The sequence below is a fragment of the Seriola lalandi genome, unplaced genomic scaffold, assembly GCF_002814215.2.
Source record: "Seriola lalandi dorsalis isolate HSWRI2012SDOR001 ecotype SW California unplaced genomic scaffold, Sedor1 jcf7180002054866, whole genome shotgun sequence".
NCBI lineage: Eukaryota > Metazoa > Chordata > Actinopteri > Carangiformes > Carangidae > Seriola > Seriola lalandi.
Window position 1 is genome coordinate 23,954 of NW_019525419.1, and position 22,457 is coordinate 46,410.

The following is a 22,457-nucleotide window of genomic DNA, read 5'->3' on the forward strand; positions in this document are numbered from 1 at the left end:
AGTATTAGACCTAGTTTTATGCAAACAATTAGACCTACCTGTTGGTGTTACTTTACATGTCCCTTAGGTGACAACAGGACAGGCATTTGCTTGGCTGTCCCAGTTACGCCATCGCTGGGATGATGAAACCAGACACAGTTACATAAACATCTGCGATGCCCAGTTCCAGTTCAGCTATGAATACCTGGGGAACACCAACAGACTGGTCATCACTCCACTCACGGACAGGTACACATAAACATGGCACAATATGCTACCAATATACTGTACATGCAGACGGATTGTACACATTATTAAAGATGTGTCCTTAAAAGAGAGGGGTGGCATATGACCTTTCTTTGGTTAGAGTGAAGACAGACAATAGTAACAGACTCCTCTTCCTCAACAGCAACAATAAGGGTCACAATAAACACTTGAAGATGCGTAGTGGTTTAAAGCAGGTGAAAATGTGAGTGTAATGATAGACACAACTGCTTTGTCAACATCCTGCGATCAAAAAACTGCAAAAAATACAATCACTGAAGTCATGTATGTGTCAACGTTCTATAGCATTCACCAATAAATACACACACATTACAGCGTTTCTTTTATACCACACTGTCTACAAATACACAGGTCCACTGAATCCAAAGTTATTGCATTGGTTAAATATGTTTTATACCTCAATCTTTCTTCCGTTAGGTGTTACATAACCCTGACCCAGTCCCTCCATCTGACTATGAGTGGTGCCCCCTCAGGCCCGGCTGGAACTGGTAAGACTGAGACTACTAAGGACCTTGGACGCTCCCTGGGCATCATGGTGTATGTTTTCAACTGCTCAGAGCAGATGGACTACAAGGTAGCATGGACTGTGCAGATGTTCTCCGTAGTGTCCATGTATGTCACATTTACTTGTTTATTGATTCCACCCTTACTCTTTCTCTATCACATTTCTTCAGTCCATAGGTAACATTTATAAGGGGCTGGCTCAGACAGGTGTTTGGGGATGCTTTGATGAATTTAACAGGATCTCAGTGGAAGTGCTGTCTGTGGTAGCTGTACAGGTCAAAACTATACAGGATGCTGTACGCAACAAGAAGCAAAGGTAGACTGCATTGTAAACTATCCATAAAGTTATTCACCCTTTTTTCTGTTAATCCCGTCTATGATTTCTATGCACCCATTTTGTAATCTGTACCTGGTCCTGTGCGTATATAGGTTCCACTTCCTGGGAGAGGAGATTGAGCTGAAACCAACAGTGGGAATCTTCATCACTCTGAACCCTGGTTACGCTGGCAGGGCTGAGCTCCCGGAGAACCTCAAGGCTTTATTCAGGTCTGATACAGAGAGATTAAGGAGATAATTAACTTATGTTAAAGGTGGCTGATTAAAAACAAAAATGATTTGCTGACTTTTCAGGCCCTGTGCCATGGTGATCCCAGACTTTGAGCTAATCTGTGAGATCATGTTGGTGGCAGAAGGCTTCATAGACGCTCGTCTGCTGGCACGCAAATTCATCAGCCTCTACACTCTTTGTAAAGAGCTGCTCTCCAAGCAGGTACGTACATAAAACTGATTTGTCAAGACACAGACGCTACAATGATTACGCTCTGGGCTCTTTTAGGATGAGTATAGACAATCTAAAAATCTAGGGTGAATGTAAATGCAAAGAGAAGTCTCATTTGGATTATCATGTGAGCTCAGGTCTCTGGTTGAATTAAGCAAACAACATCTTTACAGTTAGAAGACTTCTGCTTCTAACTCTGAATTTAAAACATATGTGATACCATATTTCTAGACATTAATTCAACTTTTGGCTGTATTTTTATTGTACTGCAAAGAAATGTACTAAGTGGTGCTATGACATATTTTCCTGACTTTGATATGTGGTTTGCCCATTCATTAGATGCTCACCGTGTGACTGGCTGACAGGATGATTAATCGCTACAGCTTTTTTATTTATATTTCACTTTAATCAACCCTTTTGTGTATACCACGGTGGATATACAGTATATGAAGAGAAATAGAAGGCGCTCTTGAATAAGGTTCATTCATTCTTTCACATTTTTAATTTTCAGTAATTTTCAGGGTAATTACTCTATGTGCTGATCCTTGTAATTGCACAATTTAATATAGGCCTCTTAGACTTTCAATAAGCCTCTTCAACAGTATTGAAATACATGACTAAAACAATTTTATGAAAGATGTTATGTATTATCATTCCTGTTTGATGACTTACATACCTTTATTCCTTTATCTGTCAGGATCATTATGATTGGGGTTTAAGAGCCATCAAGTCAGTCCTGGTTGTGGCAGGATCTCTAAAAAGAGAGGAACGTAGCAGGCCTGAGGAGCAGGTATGCATCAATCTTCATCACTGATGTGTGCCGTCATTCACACTAAATCATATCATATCTATTAGATATAAGACCAATGGTGTGCAATCATGTAGCTTGTAGTTTCCACAAATTTGATTTTATAATCGCATTTCTTTACTATATGGAAACAATCATTTTCTCCCCAGGTGCTAATGCGGGCGCTCAGGGACTTCAACCTGCCTAAGATAGTGACCAGTGACGTGCCCATATTCCTGGGGCTGATCAGTGACCTGTTTCCTCAGCTGGATGTGCCCAGGAAGAGAGACCCTGAGCTGGAGAACGCTGTTCGCCAGTCAGTCAGTGAACTGCGCCTGCAGCCTGAGGAGAATTTCATACTTAAGGTGTGTCTCATTGTTTGAATATTATATTGAAATGGAAGTGCTCCTCTGCAAAATTAAAATTCCTCTTTTTTAATGGCTGCACCAGGATGTCTTTTTGCTGCAAAAAAGAATAGTTAGGGGAAAAAAGCTATTCTTAGGATCAGAGACAAGGTTCATACTGTATAAAAAATGTAACTATGATGAATAAACTTCACAGGCACAGTTCATCAATGTTCAAAAGTAATTTATACTTGAGAATTATAGTTTAGCTCTGTGAATTGTCAGGATGAAATGTAAATGTGTGATTAATAGTATTTATATGATCAGAAATCAATATGACGCTGTGTTTTTGTGTCTCCAGGTGACCCAGCTGGAGGAGCTGTTGGCTGTCAGGCACTCTGTGTTTGTAGTTGGCGGACCAGGAACTGGAAAGAGCCAGGTTAACTTCTGTATAACTACTGTATTCATGAAAGCACATACATTGTTTGTGTTTTCATGTGGTTTGATTGACGCCATGCAAAATAGTATTTGTCTACTTATTTTTAATGCCACTTTATATGGGAGTTGACTTGTAACCATTGTCCTCACATACAAAGCACATACATTTTCAGTTTGAAACTAGTACACTAAGTACAGTATAAGAAACGATTGGAGTCAATATAATCGGGATAATAGTGAAATAGAGACACAGGACATGGTTGTAGAGTTTGACTGCTTATATTGAACGGCAAGCAAGTAAAAAGCAGGTAGACTGAAGTTACAATTAAAATGTTCTGAAATCTGTGCACTGAAAGACATGCTGAAAGAGGGATTCACTAGCACACATCTTAATCAGTAGCTCTGCTGCAGCAACTAACGCGAATAGTAAAAAACGCATCAAAATTTAAACAGTTAACAGTTAAAAACAGTTAAATAACAGTCTCTTTAACACACCAGTGTGCCAGAACATATCTGCTAATCAGCAATATTTTTTTAACCCCACTTAAATTTACATCTTTAAACAACTAGAAGCTGATTGAACTCACCAGTGCAATGAATTAGCACATTAGCTTGGAAAATGGCGTCTGGTCTCAGTGCGCGGACAGGAACGGAACAGTGTTCTCTGTTTTTATCCACTCTGTGATTTTATATGGTTACGATAAAGTATGACTTATAGCATGTAAACACAACATTAACTTTAAGTGAGTTACACCATTGCTTAACCGAATTTCTTACCACTCCTACCACAAAACACGCATAACTCTCATTAGGGTTAAGTTATCAATGGCGTCTGGCCTCCTCACTAACGTGACCAATCAGTGGACAGCCGGAAGGCGGGCCGAAGCTTCTGATTGGCTAAAGTGAAACTGAACTTGACTTTGTCGGCTGTTTGTCAAACTTGTCAACAAAACACTTTTTTCTCACCAATTAGACTGTTTTAAGCATATACATGTGCAATATTTAATGACTGTTTATTCCAGGTGGATCTGTATGATTTTCTCAGCATTAACACAGAGATTTATTTATTTTTATTTCTTCACTTTTATTGCTGATTCAACTTCTCTGGGTTACATAAATCTTTGATTTATTGCATAGAAGAGGTGTCAAACACATCCACTATTGCTACAGTCTTGGGTTGACACTGCACTGCCACAGAGTATTCTTATGTGCTCATCGTGTCATAGATTTACAGTATGTTTATTCATCAGATCCTAAAGACTCTCCATAGAACCTACGCAAACATGAAGATGAAGCCTGTATGGAACGATATCAACCCTAAAGCCGTGACCACAGATGAGTTGTTTGGATACCTGCACCCTGCTACCAGAGAATGGAAAGATGGTGAGGCTTATACAAGGAATTTAATAATAAATAAGTGATGATCAAGGGAACCAGTGTTTCCTCCAAATTTTAGGTCACTGTCAAGCAGGAATTATTTTGGTGCTAGGACCATAATTTATTCCCAAGCCTCTTCTCAGAATTAATTAGAATTTCTTAAAGTACTTTTTCTGGTTCAGAGTTAGCTCTCCTTTGAATGGTTTAGATATGGAATAATTTGACTATGATTCCATTACATGAGTTTGTTTTAGTACAACATTAAATGATAGTTTGTGACATTTTTGCCCCACTTATGGTCTGGTACCAGCACAAATCTAAAAAAAAAAAAATTCAAAATGATGTTTTACTCTCCCCTTTACATTAGGTCTGTTCTCCTCTACCATGAGGGAGCTGACCTCAGTGGGCCATGATGGACCCAAATGGATTGTTCTGGATGGAGATATTGACCCCATGTGGATTGAGTCTCTCAACACAGTTATGGATGACAACAAGGTGAAAGTACAGCTTTGCTCTTTGATATTTTCCTGTTTCCGTTCTTCTAATGCTGATATTTCAGTTTTACATCAACCAACCCAAAGCCCAAACAATAATAAGTACTCTCCTCTCTCCAGGTACTGACTCTTGCCAGTAATGAGAGGATCAGTTTGTCCTCCTCCATGCGTCTGCTGTTTGAGATCTGTCATCTGAGGGCTGCTACTCCAGCTACTGTGTCCAGAGCAGGAATACTCTTTGTCAACCCACAGGACCTTGGCTGGAGCTCGTGAGACACACACACAAATGCACATTTAAAATCACAGACTTCTATTTCTTCTGAATTTGTATTTTGGCTAAGCAGTGCTGTCTTTACTCTGCTCTCAGTTATGTGACAAGCTGGATAGACACCCGACAGGCCCAATCAGAACGAGCCAACGTCACCATTCTCTTTGATAAGTATGTGCCATACTGCCTGGAACAAGTGCGATGCAACCTGAAAACTATCACTCCCATACCAGAGAACAGCATGGTGCAGGTGAGGACACAGAGCATGCTAGTTTTGTATAAGGCGAAGAGTCTTAATTAGTGTCATCCTGCCTTCTCAGTGTGCACTTGTTGAATTTCTATGTTGTGTTTTTGTATATTGTCCAAAAATGTGTTACTATATCTTGTCTAATCGATTATTGCGTTTCTATGTTTTGCTCAATCAGACGCTGTGTTCCTTGTTGGACTGCCTGCTGACAAAGGACAACACTCCAGCCGACTCTCCCCGAGAACTCTATGAAATCTACTTTGTCTTCGCCTGTGTCTGGGCCTTTGGCGGGGCTCTCTTCCAGGATCATGTGCGTACTAACTGAATGTTTGCTGGATGAACGTTTTTGTATTACTATCATTTTACTTTGCTTACAATTAGTAAATTCATGTTATTCGTTTTCCAAAACACCCGTTTCAGCTGAACGACTATCGCGCCGAATTCAGTCGCTGGTGGTCTAAAGAGATGCGGGCAGTGAAGTTTCCCTCCCAGGGCACCGTCTTTGACTATTTCATAGACTCTGAGACTAAAAAGTTTACCCCCTGGAGCGAGAAGATGGTGTCATTTGAGCTGGAACCTGATGTACCATTACAGGTGTGTACAAAGGGTGTGTACGAACAGAATTACTTTGCATTATATTTACGCTCAAGTAAATGGACATCAAGTCATGTGATGTCTGTTTCAGACGGTGCTGGTCCACACCCCGGAAACTATTTGTCTGACCTACTTCATGGACCTGCTGCTCCAGAGAGGCAAACCTATCATGTTAGTGGGCAACGCTGGAGTGGGCAAGACCATCCTGGTTTCTGATAAAGTCGCCAAGCTGAAGGAAGACTACATGGTGGCTAAAGTCCCCTTCAACTATTACACCACATCAGCCATGCTGCAGCGTAAGAATCACAGGAATGAGAACAAATATTTCTGGGATCTCAGTTCTCACAAAAAGTGCAAGAGAAGAAAAGCTAAATAATTGTATCTCTTGACTTTGTCTATTAACGTCCAAATTGTTACTTCTGTTTCTGATGAATTATTATATATATAAGGAAGGACATGATGTTCTTGTTTAAATAGAATACCAGTTCTCCTTTTTTCAGATGCCCTTGCCCTTACTACTGTATATACTGTGTGAATATCCCCGCTACAAAGAAGATTTTGACCCTGGGCGTACTATGTGTCACAATATATTACGTCTCCTTTTAGTGGCTCACTGCATTTGCCTATTAATAGTAGTTAAATTTCACAGCAGTCACTACAGTACAAGCTCTGACTCGATGATTTATCCGTGTATTTTTAAGTTTCTTTTCCTGATGCTGAATTGAGAAGCACTCCTCTGGGATTTACACATCTTCTGTGTTAAGTGAGTAATTTTCTCTCCCTTTCATGAACCGTCTTATTCATTACACGGACGTCAGGTGTCCTAGAGAAACCCCTGGAGAAGAAAGCTGGTCGTAAATTTGCTCCTCCTACGGCTAAGAGACTCATCTACTTCATAGACGACCTCAACATGCCTGAGGTAGACGTTTATGGGACCGTCCAGCCGCACACACTCATACGCCAGCACCTTGACTACAACCATTGGTAAGACTGAGACAAACATTATGGACACACTCATGTTCAAAGCCTACATGCTGCTGAAATGTACACCCAAGAAACCAAGAAAAACAGTACATAGATAAAATATTTTGTTTATGTTATTTACCTAATTTATGTGCACTTGTTTCATTTCAGTGAGTCTCTCCTGCGTTTTGCTGTCATTTACGGTGGCATGTCTCTCCTCCTGCTTTCTGTTTCACCGTGTGTGTGTGTGTGTGTGTGTGTGTGTGTCTTAGCCCTTCCACACACACACACACACACACACACACAGAGCAGAGCAGAGTAGAGACAGGTTGATAAGTCGTTAGGTTAAGCGTAGTAAAAGCTTCGCCTCCCACACCAGCCGAGGGGAAGCGCTGTGTACTGTACGGTAGACAGAGATTGTACAGAATGTGATGGCTAGGTGGAATCTAAATAAAGTGAAACTTTTCAGGTATGACAGACAACGACTGGTACTGAAGGAAATACATAACTGCCAGTATATTACCTGTATGAACCCAACAGCTGGGAGCTTCTCTATCAACCCCAGACTACAGGTACAGACTTGAACGCACACAGGTACATACAGTACATAGTATAGAACCAAAATACTAGGAGCATGACTTTCATCATAAGAGTAACTTATCTAGCTTTTTAAACATTGTTAGGAAATACATTTACCCTAATGAATATAAACAACGAATGAACAAAATCAGTTGTGAAAACCAAAGACACACTTTATGCACAGAAATGATAAACAAAAGAAACCAATAAAAACACTAATTGAGCTCATTAAAGTCAGATTTCAGAGTCAGTTCAGAAAGTAAAATTGATTTTGAGCCAGACTCCTGATGGTAAATAATTCTTAAATCTCCCTGTTTCCATTCCAGAGGCATTTCTCAGTGTTCGCGGTACATTTCCCCAGTGCTGATGCATTGGCCACCATCTTCTCCAGCATCCTGTCGGCTCACTTCCTTCAGGGAGGCTTCAGCTACGGCGTCTCTCGCTCAGTGGGAACTCTCATACAGGTGCATCTTTAGTATCAGTGCATTAAAAACCTGATGACACTCTTTGAGCCTATATGCACGCCAACACTGGTCTGTCATTTTATCAACCAATACAGGCATGACGTTGCCCAGAAATATTGTCTGTGCCGATATCTATACAACCATTTCTATCATCTATCCATCCAGGCAGCTATTTGTCTGCACCAGAAAATCAGTCAGAACTTCCTCCCTACAGCCATACGCTTCCACTACATCTTCAACCTGCGAGACTTCTCCAACATCTTCCAGGTCACACATGCACAGTCATTCAAAATGCATATATACATCACAAAACTACACTAAGTGAAATTATTGGTGTAATAATTAAGTTTTTTTTAAGAATAAGTGATATACAGACCTCAGCTATCAAACTACATTTTCCTGATTTGTTTGGATGGTAATGTGGGAAATAAATGTCAATGTTAACTGTCTGTAATCTCATCACATGGTATTTACTCCTGACCTGGTGTGTAGGGCATCCTGTTTGCCCTGCCAGAGTGTATCCGTTACCCCATGGACCTGGTTCACCTGTGGCTCCATGAGAGCTCCAGGGTTTACTCCGACAAACTGATGGAAGAAAAAGATGTGGAGCTCTTCAATAAAATCCTGCTGGACACCGGCAAGAGATATTTTGAGGCAAGAAACAAGGACCATACAGTAGCATCTTAATCTTTAAAATGTTCAAAAATATACAATATTAGGCAATTAACATCCTTTTACAATCAACACTTCAACCCGCGTGGCAGATCCAAGAACATAGAAAGCATGAATGATGTTTCTAAGCAATTTATAGAGGTTGTCAAACAGTGTCACACTGTATAAATTAAAATAAACTGGCCTGTCGTAGGTTCAGCATTTTCCTGCTTTTTTTTTTATCTCTTTCTGACAATTTTTTTTCCAGGGAATAGATGAGTCCATCTTTATCCACCAGCCTTTGGTGTACTGTCACTTTGCCCAGGGAGTGGGAGAGCCTCGCTATCACCAGGTAAACACACAAGCTTGTCAGAGGTGTTCCGGTTTGGATTTTGTGTTGCTCCTTTCAAGCATCCATTTATTTTTTAATAACTGTGGTAATAAAAATGGGTGAATTTAATTGTTTTTGACTTAAATCAATTTAGTATGTGGTTAATCTGTAGCTCACATATTTGGAGAGCTTATGGCAAAAATGCGGCTGTCATGTCTAATCTGTCAGGAAATAAATGAGGAGGAATGCACTGTCATTAGCAAACTAATTACCTTTCATTTCTTTATGGGGTTTGAATTGAAAGTTAATCGACTCAAGTCTTGATAAGAACTTAATTTCATTACGTATCTGGAAGTAACCACATAGTGACAAGAGAATCAATTTCATTTCAAATTTGTTTATTTGGCCATCGTGTCAGGCTTCAGACTGGGAGAAACTCCAGAAGACACTGGCTGATGCTCTGGAGCATTATAATGAGCTGCACGCTGTCATGGACCTGGTACTGTTTGAAGAAGCTATCCAGCATGTGTAAGACACACACACACACACATGTGTACGCAAGCTTCAGTCAAACATATGCTAACACGCACAAGGGTGAATTTACACAGATGAGTACAAACATGAACCACAGACCACACACACACACACACACACACACACACTCACGCTGTTAATTCTGCTGTTTGTGTTCAGGTGTCGTATCAGTCGTATCCTGGAAGCCCCCTATGGTAACGCCCTGCTGGTGGGGGTTGGGGGGAGCGGGAAGCAGAGTCTGTGTCGGCTGGCCGCCTTCCTCAGCATGCTGGAGGTTTTCCAGATCACACTGCGTAAAGGCTATGGTATCAATGACCTGAAAGTAAATATGCATTAACACACACACACACACACACACACACACACACACACACACATGCGAAACTGATGCAAAATGACATAATAACCCTCAATAAAACTGTGGCATTGTTCTCTCTTTCTATTTCCTACTTTCACTTGATTAATTAAGTGACATATTAACGTATCCATTGTCCCCTCCTGTCCAGAGTGATATAGCAGCCTTGTATATAAAGGTGGGGGTGAAGAACATTGGGACAGTGTTCCTTCACACAGACGCCCAGATTCCAGATGAACGCTTCCTGGTGCTCATCAACGATATGCTGGCCTCAGGTTTGGCTGCCCCGGCCTGGGATGAGTGTCCTCTCTTTTGATAAGCAAATGATTTCTGCTTTAGTGTGTAAAAGCTCTTGTTGTCAAACCTGAATAATGAGCCAACTTCCTTCTTTTACATGTGAATTTATCGTGTCAAAGCCTCTCAGAGCATACATTCAGTTAACAGTCGACAGAATGAAAATTTCATCAGCCAGATTTATTTTCTGTCTCTAGCAGAGAAGGCACATTTCACACAGACTGGCTGGTGAAACGACAGACTCTAGCCAAACTCTAGCACTGACTTACATTATATTCCATTAATGGGACGGTATATGAATCTGATTGGAATAAAATTAATATTTTTTACACATTCTGTCCAAAAATAGTGTGTTATGAATGACATTTTGAATGTTTGCAGCTAAAATACAGCACAATGTCTGCAAGAAAAATAATTGGGATAAAATGGCATTAAATGCCATCAGCAACTGTATTCGGAGAAGCTGTAGCGTTATATAAATAGGAAGAAATACATACTCTGAGTCTTTATTGTTTGTGTTATTCAGGGGATATTCCAGACCTGTTTAGTGATGAAGAAGTGGATATTATTGTGACATCCATCCGCGTTGAGCTCAGAGGACTGGGACTCATAGATACCAGAGACAACTGCTGGAGCTTCTTTATTGAGAGGATACGAAGACAGCTCAAGGTCTGAAACATCATTTATTATGTTATATTAAAAAGCATTTAAGATATGGCATCAAAATATAATATGAAACATTTTACCACATTATCAATTGTGAAATAAGTCGGCCGTCATCCTCTTTGTCCTCCAGGTCGTCTTGTGTTTCTCTCCGGTCGGATTCACGTTGCGGACACGTGCGCGAAAGTTTCCAGCTCTGGTGAATTGCACAGCAATAGACTGGTTCCACCCCTGGCCTCAGCATGCCCTGCAGTCTGTCAGCTCTACTTTCATAGAGAAGATCCCTGGTCTGGAGGTAACAACACATTCAGCTAGTATTCATTCACTTTCTTTCACCTATCAACTGCTTCTTCTTCTTCTCTTTTGGTGTTTTAAGAGTAGAAACTTGAGCAAGCAATTGCATGGCAAAAGTGAAATATTACCAGATTTGTCAGTGGTATTAGCAAAATGTGGTTACTTTAGCTAATGGCTGCCAGTGTGTTAAATTCATAAATCTTTGTGCGTTTTCATCCGTTGCAGCCGAATGTGAGGGCATCAATCTGTGAGTTCATCTCTCACGCCCACACCAGCGTCAATGAGGTGAGTTACTGCAAAGCACCATGGGTGATAACCAACCATGACATCTTCTCTGACATCGTCTCTCGGTCTCTTGCTTTATAACTGCACCATCCAGGTGAGTGTCAAGTACCAGCAGAATGAGAAGCACTTCAACTACACCACCCCAAAGAGTTTCCTGGAGTTTATGAAGCTGTACGGAAATCTGCTGGGGAAAAAGCGCACGGAGCTGACCCAGAAGATGGAACGATTAGAGAATGGTCTACAGAAACTGCAGTCTACCGCCACACAGGTCAGATAACGTTCACTGTGCTGCCTGAATTCATGCCAAAGTTAGATATCCTACCAACTTGCTCTCACTTTTTTCTTTTTTTTTTTTTCAGGTGGAAGATTTGAAAGCCAAGCTAGCGGTGCAGGAGGTGGAGCTGTGGCAGAGGAACACAGACATCGAAGCTCTCATCGCTAAGATCGGACAGCAGACAGACAAGCTGAACCAAGAGAGGGCTGTGGCTGATGCTGAGGAGCAAAGGGTAAGAATGTGTGTGATTCTAGGGCCTCTGAAGATGCAAAAGAATAGACAAGAAGCCCTGTATTATTAAAATTATTAGAGAGCTCCAAGGAGAGAGGGAAGAGGAGTAATTACATGGGAGAGAAATAAGCCAAATCTGCTACAATCCATTCGTACATGACTGTTTTTCTTTTTTTTGATTGTTCAGGTGGCAGCAATTCAAGCTAAAGTGACCAAACAGCAGCAGGAGACTGAGGAGGACCTGGCCAAGGCTGAACCCGCCCTACAAGCAGCTAATGCAGCCCTCAATACATTAAACAGGGTAAAACATTTTCTACACACATAAACACGGAGACATGAAACCTTTCACCACAACTGATTAATTTGATTTGATGTGTTTGATTTCATTCAGTCTTTTTTTATATGTGCTCATCGCGAGCAGTGCAAATAAACAAAGACAAAGGTGTTACAAGGTTGTCTCCATTCCAGCAGCCCTCCCAAATGAATCTGTGTGTGTGTGTGTGTGTGTATGTGTGTGTGTGTGTGTGTGTGTGTGTGTGTGTGTGTGTGTGTGTGTGTGTCTCATCCAGTTGAACTTGACAGAGCTGAGGACGTTCCCCAACCCTCCAGCTATCGTCACCAACGTCTCTGCAGCTGTTCTGGTGCTTCTGGCTCCCCAAGGCCGAATCCCCAAAGACCGCAGCTGGAAGGCTTCCAAGATGGTTATGAGCAAGGTGATATTTTACACTGACACCTTGTAGTGTTTCTCAGATTAATGGCTTTCTACCACAAAGCCAAAGAGTCCATCACAAATAAATTCCCCCGAACTGCTGAAATAACATTGTTTCACATCCAACACAACTGCTGCAGCTGTTTTTATGCCTCATATCTTGTCCCAGCTGTCGACACGACCGGGAAGTTAATATTTATGTTTATTGTGTTTTCATTTATCTTCTAATGGTGTATTGACTGATGGTATTTTAACAGTTGAAAAATCTGCTTTACGCAGTCCCTGATTTCTCTTTTCAAATTTACCTATTATTACTAGTATCAGTCTTCATTAGTCTTTGTGACAGGTTTTATAGCCTCTATATTTTATGTTCTTTGTGCTGCTTCTTTCTTGATCCACACAGCCCAGATTACAAAGAGAAACAAGGCACTTTCCTAATTAAAGAAAGTCATATGTAAAACTGAAAATGAGATTTTAGGAAACACTGTGTTATAAGAGTCGATTGCCAATAAGATGTGTAGCTTTTTATTTTATCCCACTTCTCTATTCACACTAGTGATTTTGATCCAAAAACCCTGTGAACATATTATATATAGAGAGAGACTGTGATATGACACCATTTCATTTAATCCACACACACACACACACACACACACACACACACACACACACACAAACTCACACACACTCACCCCTGCACACAAATGCGTGCGTCCAGGTGGATGACTTCCTGCAGGCTCTGGTGAACTTTGACAAAGAGCACATCCCCGAGGCCACAGTGAAGTGTGTCAGAGACGACTACCTCAGTGACCCAGAGTTCAACCCTGAGTTTGTACGACAGAAATCCTCGGCTGCTGCGGGGCTCTGCGCCTGGGTGATCAACATCATACGCTTCCATGAGGTACTCGCATCTACACCAGCTGCCACCCGAGCTAAGCCGCACCGTGTGATGTTGTTCACTGTACAGCGATGCGTTATGGTTGTTTGATAGGTTGTTTTCTCTTGTTTCCCAAACTATTGTGCTGCCCTGGATAGATTTTTGTAAGTACAACTCTCTTCTCCGCTGTCTTTATTGTAGGAGTTTAAGTGTATGTATAATGTTTTTTTTTATCTTTTTTGTTTTTTGTTTAATATCTTGTAGGTAATTTAGTTCTAATGTTGATGCCAGTCATGATAACAGGTTATACTGTAACACCCTCTCAGAAAAAAGTGTGTATGTGTGTGTGTGTTTGTTGTATCACCAGGTGTTATGTGAGGTAGAGATGAAGAGGATGTGTTTGTCTCAGGCCAACGCTGATCTGGCCGAGGCTGCTGAGAAATTGGAAGCCATCAGAAAGAAACTCGCTGTAAGCAATATGTTCCTTTCTCTCCCCGTTTTTCTTTGTCTTAAATTCATTGTTTTCCTTCTTTCTTTTTTCTTCACAAAGCTCCTACTGCCTCTGTATAATCCAACTACTTGCTATAGTGACTTTTACAGGCCACACCACCATACACTTCTCCTGCAGCCATTTCTCTCCAACTAATTCCTGCTGGAAGTGCTTTAATAGCACCTTCAACCACTAGTAGTTGAATCCCTTCCAACGCCCAGACAGAGGTTCATATGTGGTTTAAAGCTACTGTTTTTTTTTTTTTATTTGTTTTTTTTTTGGGTCCTTCCTTTGTTCCTCTGTTTCTCAGGAGCTGGACAGTAGCCTGGAAACTCTGACAACAGCATTTGAGACAGCCACGTCAGAGAAAATGCGCTTTCAGGAAGAGGTCAACCGCACCAACAAGACAATAGAACTGGCCAATCGGCTGGTCAAAGGGCTTGAGGTGGGCACAGCAGCGACCGCGAGGAGATCCGGAGATATTTGTGATTTGTGAAAGTTGATTTTTGATGTTTTATATTGTGCAATGTGTTGTACTATATTTCTATCTTTCATGCTTTGCCTGTAGTTTTGAAGTATTTCGTAATAGTACATGCTCACTGTGTGTGTGTGTGTGTGTGTGTGTGTGTGTGTGTGTGTGTGTGTGTGTGTGTGTGTGTGTGTGTGTGTTTCAGAGTGAGAATGTGCGTTGGGCCCACTCAGTGGCTCAGTACCATGAACAGGAGGACACACTGTGTGGGGACGTCCTCCTCACCGCAGCGTTCATCTCTTATGCCGGCTCTTTCTCCAAGAAGTACAGGAGAGAGCTGCTGGACAATCTCTGGATGCCGTTTCTGCGCAGCCAGAAGGTCACAATCTACAAAACACTGAACACATTCTACCAAAAATAAAAAAATGTCTTACTTCTGAGGTCTATTTTAAGATTAGTTGTGATAATCTTCTGTCCCTCTTTTCTTCCCCATCCACTTTTCCCTCCCTCTGTTTTCCCCTCAGCTGCCTGTCGGTATAACCATAAGTTCTTACTTTGCTAATGTCTCCATATCGTCTCTCCATCAGATGCCCATCCCCATGACAGAAGGCTTGGATCCAGTGTCAATGCTGACTGATGATGCAATGGTGGCCCAGTGGAACAACGAGGGCTTACCTGGAGACAAAATGTCCACTCAGAATGCGACCATCCTCACCAACTGTGAGTAGCGGCATTAAATCAACAACATCGCATCACCATGGTGATGAAAGTCAGACAAACAGTGCAGAGCGAGGTTTTCTTTCCTATACGGATAAATCTCCATGTGTGGGTCATGTGCGCATTGCTTCAGGTGAGCGCTGGCCTCTCCTCATTGACCCTCAGCTGCAGGGCATCAAGTGGATCAAGAGTCGCTATGGCAGCAGCCTCAAGGTCGTCAGCCTCGGGCAGAGAGGGTGAGTGTTTTCTCGTTCCACTTCGAAAATCCTCAGGTGGTCATGAAGACTTTCGAAATAGGAGGGGAAAGCTTTTACTTTGAAGGGTTTAAGTTTGTTTGGCAGCACAGCATCTATCACAACACATCTATTAGCATCAGCGTTTGTCTGCCACTCTCATTCTTCAGCAGTGCTATTATTTTCTCTATGTGGGGGAGGTGACATAATTCGTGTAAGTGTTACTTTTCTCGTTTTCATGTATTAATATTTAAATGTTCCAGTTATGTAGATGTGATAGAACAGGCTGTAGTGGCTGGCGACACTGTCCTCATCGAGAACCTCGAGGAGACCATCGACCCCGTTATTGACCCTCTGCTGGGACGGCACACAATCAAGAAGGGCAGGTAACACACGGACACACATCTGAGCGTCTGTGCGCAACATACAACTGTATAAAACAACCACGTGTTCCTCTTTTTTCTGTTCTTGGCTGTTTCTTCTCTCTCACAGTTGTATAAAGGTCGGGGACAAGGAGTGTTTCTTCCACCCAGGCTTCAGACTGATCCTGCACACTAAACTGGCCAATCCTCACTACAAACCAGAGATTCAAGCCCAAACCACCCTCATTAATTTTACTGTGACCAGGGATGGACTGGAGGACCAGCTCCTGGCCCAGGTGGTGAATCAGGAGAGACCTGACCTCGAGCACCTCAAGGTAAATTAGGGTCTTATTTCCCTTCATTATACGGCCAATTGGTTCACCTTTCTTACAATTTTTATATCAGTGATTAACTATATAATAATGGCAGTGATGACAAAAAGTAATTCGTTTTTTTGTTGGTTTTGGTTCAATCTGATTTTTTTTAATCAAATGTTTGTCTGCTCTTCCTGCAGAGCGAACTGACCAAACAGCAGAATATGTTTAAGATTGAGCTGAAGCTTCTGGAGGACGAGCTGCTGACCAGGTTGTCTGCTGCAGAGAGCAACTTCCTGGGTGACAACGTGCTGGTGGAGAAGCTCGAGACCACCAAGCACACTGCTGCTGAGATTGAGATGAAGGTAACGGGGGGGGGGGGCTTACTGTGGATTGAGTATCACAGTAAGTTCATCTTTTAAACTCCAAACATATTCCCTCCACATCTCCTCCTGTGCTCCACCTTTTACGTTTTCCATCTCTTTTCATTCACTCTGCGTCCTTTTCATCCCTCGTTCTCAGGTCCTGGAAGCTAAAGTTAACGAGGTGAAGATAAATGAAGCCAGAGAACACTATCGCCCTGTCGCTGTCAGAGCGTCTCTTCTCTACTTCATCATGAACGATCTCAACAAGATAAACCCCATGTACCAGTTCAGCCTCAAGGTAACCAGAGGGGAAGACTGAGAATTCACTCGCAGTCCTGAAACTGACAAAGTGGATTAGAAAGAAGCGGACGCTCATATTGACTCTACAGTTTAAATTCTAATAGAAAACACATCGATACAATTTCTCACTGTGATGGCACTAAATACCTCGTGAAGATCACATGCAATGCACTCTGCGTAACCAGTGATGAAAAACATACAACTTAACAAGAAATCTGTGATGTTGTGTTCATGCAGTGATGCTAATCAACTATTTATTAAACGAAAACAAACATCCATCCCTTGTTCCCAGGCCTTCAATGTGGTTTTCCACAAAGCGGTTGAGATGGCGGAGGCCTGTGAGGACGTGAAGAGCAGAGTAAACACCCTCATAGACCGTGTTACCTACTCCACCTTCAACTACATCAGCAGGGGACTATTTGAGAGAGACAAGCTCACCTTCACTGCACAGCTAGCCTTCCAGGTGCGAGTGTGTGTGTGTCAGTGTTAGAGAGAGTGTGTGTTTTGTCCCTAACTGTGTTCTCCCACTTTCAGTTGCTCCTGATGAGTAAAGAGATAGATGTGCGAGAGCTAGACTTCCTGCTACGTTTTAACATTGATCACAACTACACCAGCCCCCTCGACTTTCTGTCCAACGCAGCGTGGAGCGCCATCAAGGTGCAAACACACACACACACACACACACACACACACACACACACACACACACACACACTGTTATTTTTGTTGGCTCACAGGAATAAATGACAGCATAAATCACCATCTGCTGTTCCTCGGCTTTGCTCAGGTGATGAGTTTCACTGATGAGTTTCGTGGTCTGGACCGGGACATCGAAGGCTCTCCTAAGCGCTGGAAGAAGATGGTGGAGTCGGAGTGTCCGGAGAAGGAGAAGTTTCCTCAGGAGTGGAAAGGCAAAAGCTCCCTGCAGAAACTCATCATGATGAGAGCACTGAGACCTGACCGTATGACCTATGCTCTCAGGTGCAGAGGATTTTCTTATTTTACTTGTGTTACTTATGTTACTTCTTATACATTGAATCCTCCTGTGTTATTCTTAAGATATTTGCATAATGATGATGGCTAATGTTTATTTTCCCACCAGCAATGGATAAAGGGCTCTCAAAACTTAATAAAATAATAAAAAATAAACTTAACTGTAATTTGTTTATACCTGCATCTAACAGCGTAGGCGTTTAGGTTCTTATCCACTTTTCTATCACTTTTTTTTTTGTTGACATACTCTAGGAACTTTGTGGAGGAGAAGCTTGGTGTTAAGTATACAGAGGGCCGAAAGACAGAGTTTGCAAAATCCTTCCGAGAAAGTGGTCCAGCCTCACCTGTGTTCTTCATCCTCTCTCCTGGAGTGGACCCACTTAAAGACGTGGAATCTCTGGGTACCGTCCGCAAAGTCTCTGCAAACACACACAGACTGCACACAAATACATAGTCATATATACAATGGACGTTGCTATACAGTGCAGTGACAGTAGCGCTGTAAAAATGTTAATAAAGAAATGCTTGTGTTTTACCATTTAGAAAATGCATAGAAAAAGTAACATAGCATGTTTTTTCACTGGAAATATAATAACAACAACAACAACAACAGGCTATTCTTTTCTGAAGGTTAGTTTTTTAGTCTGTGTCAACATATAAAAAATTCAGCCCTGTGTGTTCTCAGGAAGGAAGCTTGGTTTCACTATCGACCTTGGGAAGCTTCACAATGTGTCCTTGGGGCAGGGCCAAGAAGCTGTGGCAGAGGTTGCCATGGAGAAGGCTGCCAAGGAGGGCCACTGGGTTATATTACAGGTCTGGATGCCAGAAAGATGGGTTTCCTTTGAACGTCCGGATGGACAGAACACATAGGATAGAAACGAATTATCAATATTAAATATCTAAAATGTGCTTAGTTTACAGTTTATGAATCAAATCAAAAATATCTATAAATACCTTAATGTCTCATAAATGCAATTGGCTGTTTCACTCTGTCATTTTCTGTGCATGCTATATATACTATATTCAGTCTTGATTATGGGTTTCCAAATCCATTTCCTCGCAGAACATCCACCTCGTTGGTCGCTGGCTGGGTTCACTTGAGAAGCTCCTGGAGCGCTGCTGTGAAGAGAGTCATCCCGACTACAGAGTGTTTATGAGCGCGCAGTCAGCTCCAACACCTCAGGAGCACATTATCCCACAGGTAGAGATAGTGTATCATACACATAGGCGTGATGAGTGTGTTGATTACAGTTCTGCACTTTAGTAGTGGCGCTAAATGCAGGTGTAAATCTTTGTATCTTACATATTTTACTCAGGGCATTCTGGAAAACGCTATCAAGATCACCAATGAGCCTCCCACGGGCATGCATGCCAATTTGCACGCTGCTCTGGATAACTTTGACCAGGTGAGCTTCCGCTGTCTGCTTTGTGTTAACATTGCCTGTATGTTTTTATTGATTTATTGATTTATTGGCCCCTCTCTAGGACATCCTGGACCAGTGCAGTCGCGAGCAGGAGTTTAAGACCATCCTCTTCTCTCTGTGTTATTTCCATGCCTGCGTGGCAGAGAGGAGGAAGTTCGGTCCTCAGGGTTGGAACAGAAAGTATCCCTTCAACACCGGCGACCTGACGATATCCGTAAACGTCCTCTACAACTACCTGGAGGCCAATGCACAGGTGGGGTGCGTCGTCTGAGTGGATGAGACGGTGCGTGACTGGCTGACTTGGAGAGAAGTGCATGTAAGAGCGTTCTGGGTGTGTAGTGAGCAGTTTTACAGTTTGCTACAGCTTGATGGGGATGATTATGATGGTGATTGCATTGGCAGTGATTTTCGTAATGATTATGATGATGAAGGTGCCATGGGAGGACCTGAGGTATCTGTTTGGGGAGATCATGTATGGAGGACACATCACTGATGACTGGGACAGACGCCTCTGCAGAACATACCTGGAAGAATACATGCAGCCCAACCAGGTTTGTACATGTACTTGAATGAGACAAAGAGAGATGAACAAGAATGTGATCGTCCACGGGTAGTCATTAGAGTTTGGCAGCACACACGGCGGCTGTGTTCTAGCACAAGAGGACCTAATGTAAACTGGCTCTGGTGCAAATAAGGTAGCAGTTGTGCTGCAAACTAAAGAGTGTCTGGCAACCAGACGTGCCAGATTTGGACCGAGCTAATTTGGCTGTCTGGGTTCGGACAATTTTATGTTTTGTACTGTGCTCTGATCTGAAGCTAAAAAAAATCTTCTTTCTGTTGTTCCGCTTCCCAGTTTGATCGTAAGCTTGCTTTGGCTCCCGGGTTTGTTGTCCCCTCCAACCTGGACTATCAGGTAGCTGGAAAAAATACAGTTTGAAAAAGTTTAACCTTCATAGTTACACCTGGTTAAACATTTAAGTGGTGTGTCCTTTGTGTGGATATAAAACAAGTAATCAATGAAATATTAGAGAGTTCCTTTCAGCTGTAACTGGATAAATAAAGGTTCAAAGTTCAAGTCCCACAAGGGCAATGCACACATTAAATATACCTATATATATATATACCTATATATATATTTATATATATATATCTAATAAAAGTACCAAATGACTTACAGCGTTATTTATTATGAATAGACAACAGTAATAGATGGATGGCATTCACCAGTTTTCTTCCCACACATCTCCAGGGCTACCATGATTTCATTGATGAGATGCTGCCCCACGAGAGCCCAGTGCATTATGGGCTGCACCCCAACGCAGAAATTGAGTTCCTGACGGTGACGTCAGATAACCTTTTTCACACTCTGCTGGAGCTGCAGTCTCCTGATGCTGTGATGGGGGAGGGAGCCTCACAGACGCTGGAGGAGAAGGTAGATATAGATCAGCCTCTAAGATCAGGGATTAGTTTTTTTTCTTATATATAAAAGAACTCGGTCCCAAACAAACAAACATACAGACACATTTATTAACTCCTTTTTAACTATTTAATCTGTTTATACAAAGAAACAAGGTGGAGAGGAGCACATCAACAATGGCAAATTCTCTTCCTATGCTCTTTCTTTTACTCACTCCACCTACCTTCAGGTGAAAACTATTTTAGATGAGGTGCTGGAAAAGCTACCAGAAGAGTACAATATGTCCGACATCACCTCCAAGACAGCTGAGCGCTCCCCGTACATCCTGGTCTGCTTCCAGGAGTGTGAGCGCATGAACACACTCATCTCTGAGATACGACGCTCACTCAAGGAGCTTGACCTAGGTCTCAAGGTATGCTTTTATTTATACAGTGTATGTGTGTGTGTATATATATAAATATTTGCATCTCACATACCATAATCTCTGTGAATTAATGTCTGTCATAGGGTGAACTGGCCATCTCCTCTGAGATGGAGAAGCTGCAGACGGCCTTGTTCTTTGACAATGTCCCTGACACCTGGACCAAGCTGGCTTACCCCTCCACCTACAGCCTGGCTATATGGTGTGTGTGTGTGCGTGTGTGCGTGTGTGCGTGTGTGTGTGTGTGTGTGTGTGTGTGTGTGTATATGTGTGTGTGTGTTTGCATATCTAAATGAGTTATATATTTAATACTGTTGAGAATGCAATTAATTGTTGTTATATATTGTGTATAAGGAACTGTATTTAACTGCATAGTGCCCAATGCATAGTAATGCTCCAAAATAATGTATTTACTATTTGAGATACTTTAGGCACTATCATGTATACTAATGCATGTAGCAAACGCTTCGATCGAAATATTTCTCTCTCATTCTCTGTGTGTGTGTGTGTGTGTGTGTGTGTGTGTGTGTGTGTGTGTGTGTCAGGTATAATGATGTGTTGCAGCGTTGTAAGGAGCTGGACAGCTGGACTCAGGACCTGTCTCTGCCCAGCGTCGTCTGGCTGTCTGGACTTTTCAACCCACAGTCCTTTCTCACCGGTAACCATATACCATATACTTATATTTAGTATTTAAGTATATATATATAATACAAGTAATACTTGTGTGTAAATGGAAATGTATATATTTTTCAGCGGTGATGCAGTCTCTGGCGCGTAAGAACGAGTGGCCCCTGGACAAAGTGAACCTGACAGTAGATGTGACCAAGAAGTTCAAGGAAGAGTTCAACCAGCCGGCCAGGGAGGGTGCATACGTGTATGGACTTTACATGGAAGGTAGACAAACACTGTCTTTCATTTCCTCTCTATTGTGGGGCAGCATGGAGAATCCTCCCCCGTTTTGTTTCCCCCCTCTAAACCCATGTCCTTCCACAGGTGCAAGATGGGACACTCAGGCTGGATTCATCACTGAGGCTCGTCTAAAGGAACTGACCCCTTCCATGCCTGTCATCTCAGTCCGAGCTGTGCCCAATGACCGCCAGGAGACCAGGAACATCTACGAGTGTCCGCTCTACAAGACCAAGATCAGAGGACCCACATATGTGTGGACTTTCAGCCTGAAAACCAGGGAGCGGCCGGCCAAGTGGGTTCTGGCTGGAGTGGCTCTTCTGCTCAGTGTGTGAGACAGAGTTTAGAGGTCAGGGCTCAGGATTTAGAGGTTGAGGGGAATTTATCTTATTATACAATGTAGATTTGTACCATGTGTTAATAAGGAGAGGTTTATGTCCCTTTTTA

The 22,457-nt window shown here is 42.2% G+C and overlaps 1 protein-coding gene across 1 annotated transcript in view; it reads left to right on the forward strand.

Moving 5' to 3' along the window:
* dnah9l (dynein, axonemal, heavy polypeptide 9 like) overlaps window positions 1-22,448 on the forward strand; it is a 36,621-nt gene extending 14,173 nt beyond the window's left edge. The window contains exons 35-91 of the mRNA XM_023428069.2: window positions 68-228; window positions 682-838; window positions 939-1,084; window positions 1,198-1,314; window positions 1,399-1,537; window positions 2,244-2,336; window positions 2,504-2,698; window positions 3,039-3,116; window positions 4,366-4,498; window positions 4,860-4,987; window positions 5,107-5,255; window positions 5,354-5,504; window positions 5,680-5,811; window positions 5,922-6,095; window positions 6,187-6,391; window positions 6,914-7,079; window positions 7,528-7,630; window positions 7,964-8,101; window positions 8,267-8,368; window positions 8,594-8,755; window positions 9,021-9,104; window positions 9,502-9,611; window positions 9,777-9,939; window positions 10,124-10,247; window positions 10,793-10,935; window positions 11,063-11,224; window positions 11,449-11,508; window positions 11,603-11,776; window positions 11,868-12,014; window positions 12,201-12,314; window positions 12,583-12,726; window positions 13,441-13,623; window positions 13,967-14,068; window positions 14,400-14,534; window positions 14,764-14,937; window positions 15,146-15,278; window positions 15,409-15,511; window positions 15,772-15,894; window positions 16,001-16,205; window positions 16,385-16,549; window positions 16,707-16,847; window positions 17,142-17,312; window positions 17,384-17,506; window positions 17,637-17,830; window positions 18,095-18,243; window positions 18,528-18,655; window positions 18,906-19,043; window positions 19,159-19,248; window positions 19,328-19,519; window positions 19,698-19,817; window positions 20,120-20,179; window positions 20,516-20,698; window positions 20,913-21,095; window positions 21,191-21,306; window positions 21,650-21,762; window positions 21,858-21,998; window positions 22,098-22,448. Coding sequence (XP_023283837.2) covers window positions 68-228; window positions 682-838; window positions 939-1,084; window positions 1,198-1,314; window positions 1,399-1,537; window positions 2,244-2,336; window positions 2,504-2,698; window positions 3,039-3,116; window positions 4,366-4,498; window positions 4,860-4,987; window positions 5,107-5,255; window positions 5,354-5,504; window positions 5,680-5,811; window positions 5,922-6,095; window positions 6,187-6,391; window positions 6,914-7,079; window positions 7,528-7,630; window positions 7,964-8,101; window positions 8,267-8,368; window positions 8,594-8,755; window positions 9,021-9,104; window positions 9,502-9,611; window positions 9,777-9,939; window positions 10,124-10,247; window positions 10,793-10,935; window positions 11,063-11,224; window positions 11,449-11,508; window positions 11,603-11,776; window positions 11,868-12,014; window positions 12,201-12,314; window positions 12,583-12,726; window positions 13,441-13,623; window positions 13,967-14,068; window positions 14,400-14,534; window positions 14,764-14,937; window positions 15,146-15,278; window positions 15,409-15,511; window positions 15,772-15,894; window positions 16,001-16,205; window positions 16,385-16,549; window positions 16,707-16,847; window positions 17,142-17,312; window positions 17,384-17,506; window positions 17,637-17,830; window positions 18,095-18,243; window positions 18,528-18,655; window positions 18,906-19,043; window positions 19,159-19,248; window positions 19,328-19,519; window positions 19,698-19,817; window positions 20,120-20,179; window positions 20,516-20,698; window positions 20,913-21,095; window positions 21,191-21,306; window positions 21,650-21,762; window positions 21,858-21,998; window positions 22,098-22,345 — 8,067 coding nt within the window. The 3' untranslated portion in view covers window positions 22,346-22,448. The remainder of the gene's footprint in view (window positions 1-67; window positions 229-681; window positions 839-938; window positions 1,085-1,197; window positions 1,315-1,398; window positions 1,538-2,243; window positions 2,337-2,503; window positions 2,699-3,038; window positions 3,117-4,365; window positions 4,499-4,859; window positions 4,988-5,106; window positions 5,256-5,353; window positions 5,505-5,679; window positions 5,812-5,921; window positions 6,096-6,186; window positions 6,392-6,913; window positions 7,080-7,527; window positions 7,631-7,963; window positions 8,102-8,266; window positions 8,369-8,593; window positions 8,756-9,020; window positions 9,105-9,501; window positions 9,612-9,776; window positions 9,940-10,123; window positions 10,248-10,792; window positions 10,936-11,062; window positions 11,225-11,448; window positions 11,509-11,602; window positions 11,777-11,867; window positions 12,015-12,200; window positions 12,315-12,582; window positions 12,727-13,440; window positions 13,624-13,966; window positions 14,069-14,399; window positions 14,535-14,763; window positions 14,938-15,145; window positions 15,279-15,408; window positions 15,512-15,771; window positions 15,895-16,000; window positions 16,206-16,384; window positions 16,550-16,706; window positions 16,848-17,141; window positions 17,313-17,383; window positions 17,507-17,636; window positions 17,831-18,094; window positions 18,244-18,527; window positions 18,656-18,905; window positions 19,044-19,158; window positions 19,249-19,327; window positions 19,520-19,697; window positions 19,818-20,119; window positions 20,180-20,515; window positions 20,699-20,912; window positions 21,096-21,190; window positions 21,307-21,649; window positions 21,763-21,857; window positions 21,999-22,097) is intronic.
* The last annotated feature ends 9 nt before the right edge of the window (window positions 22,449-22,457 follow it).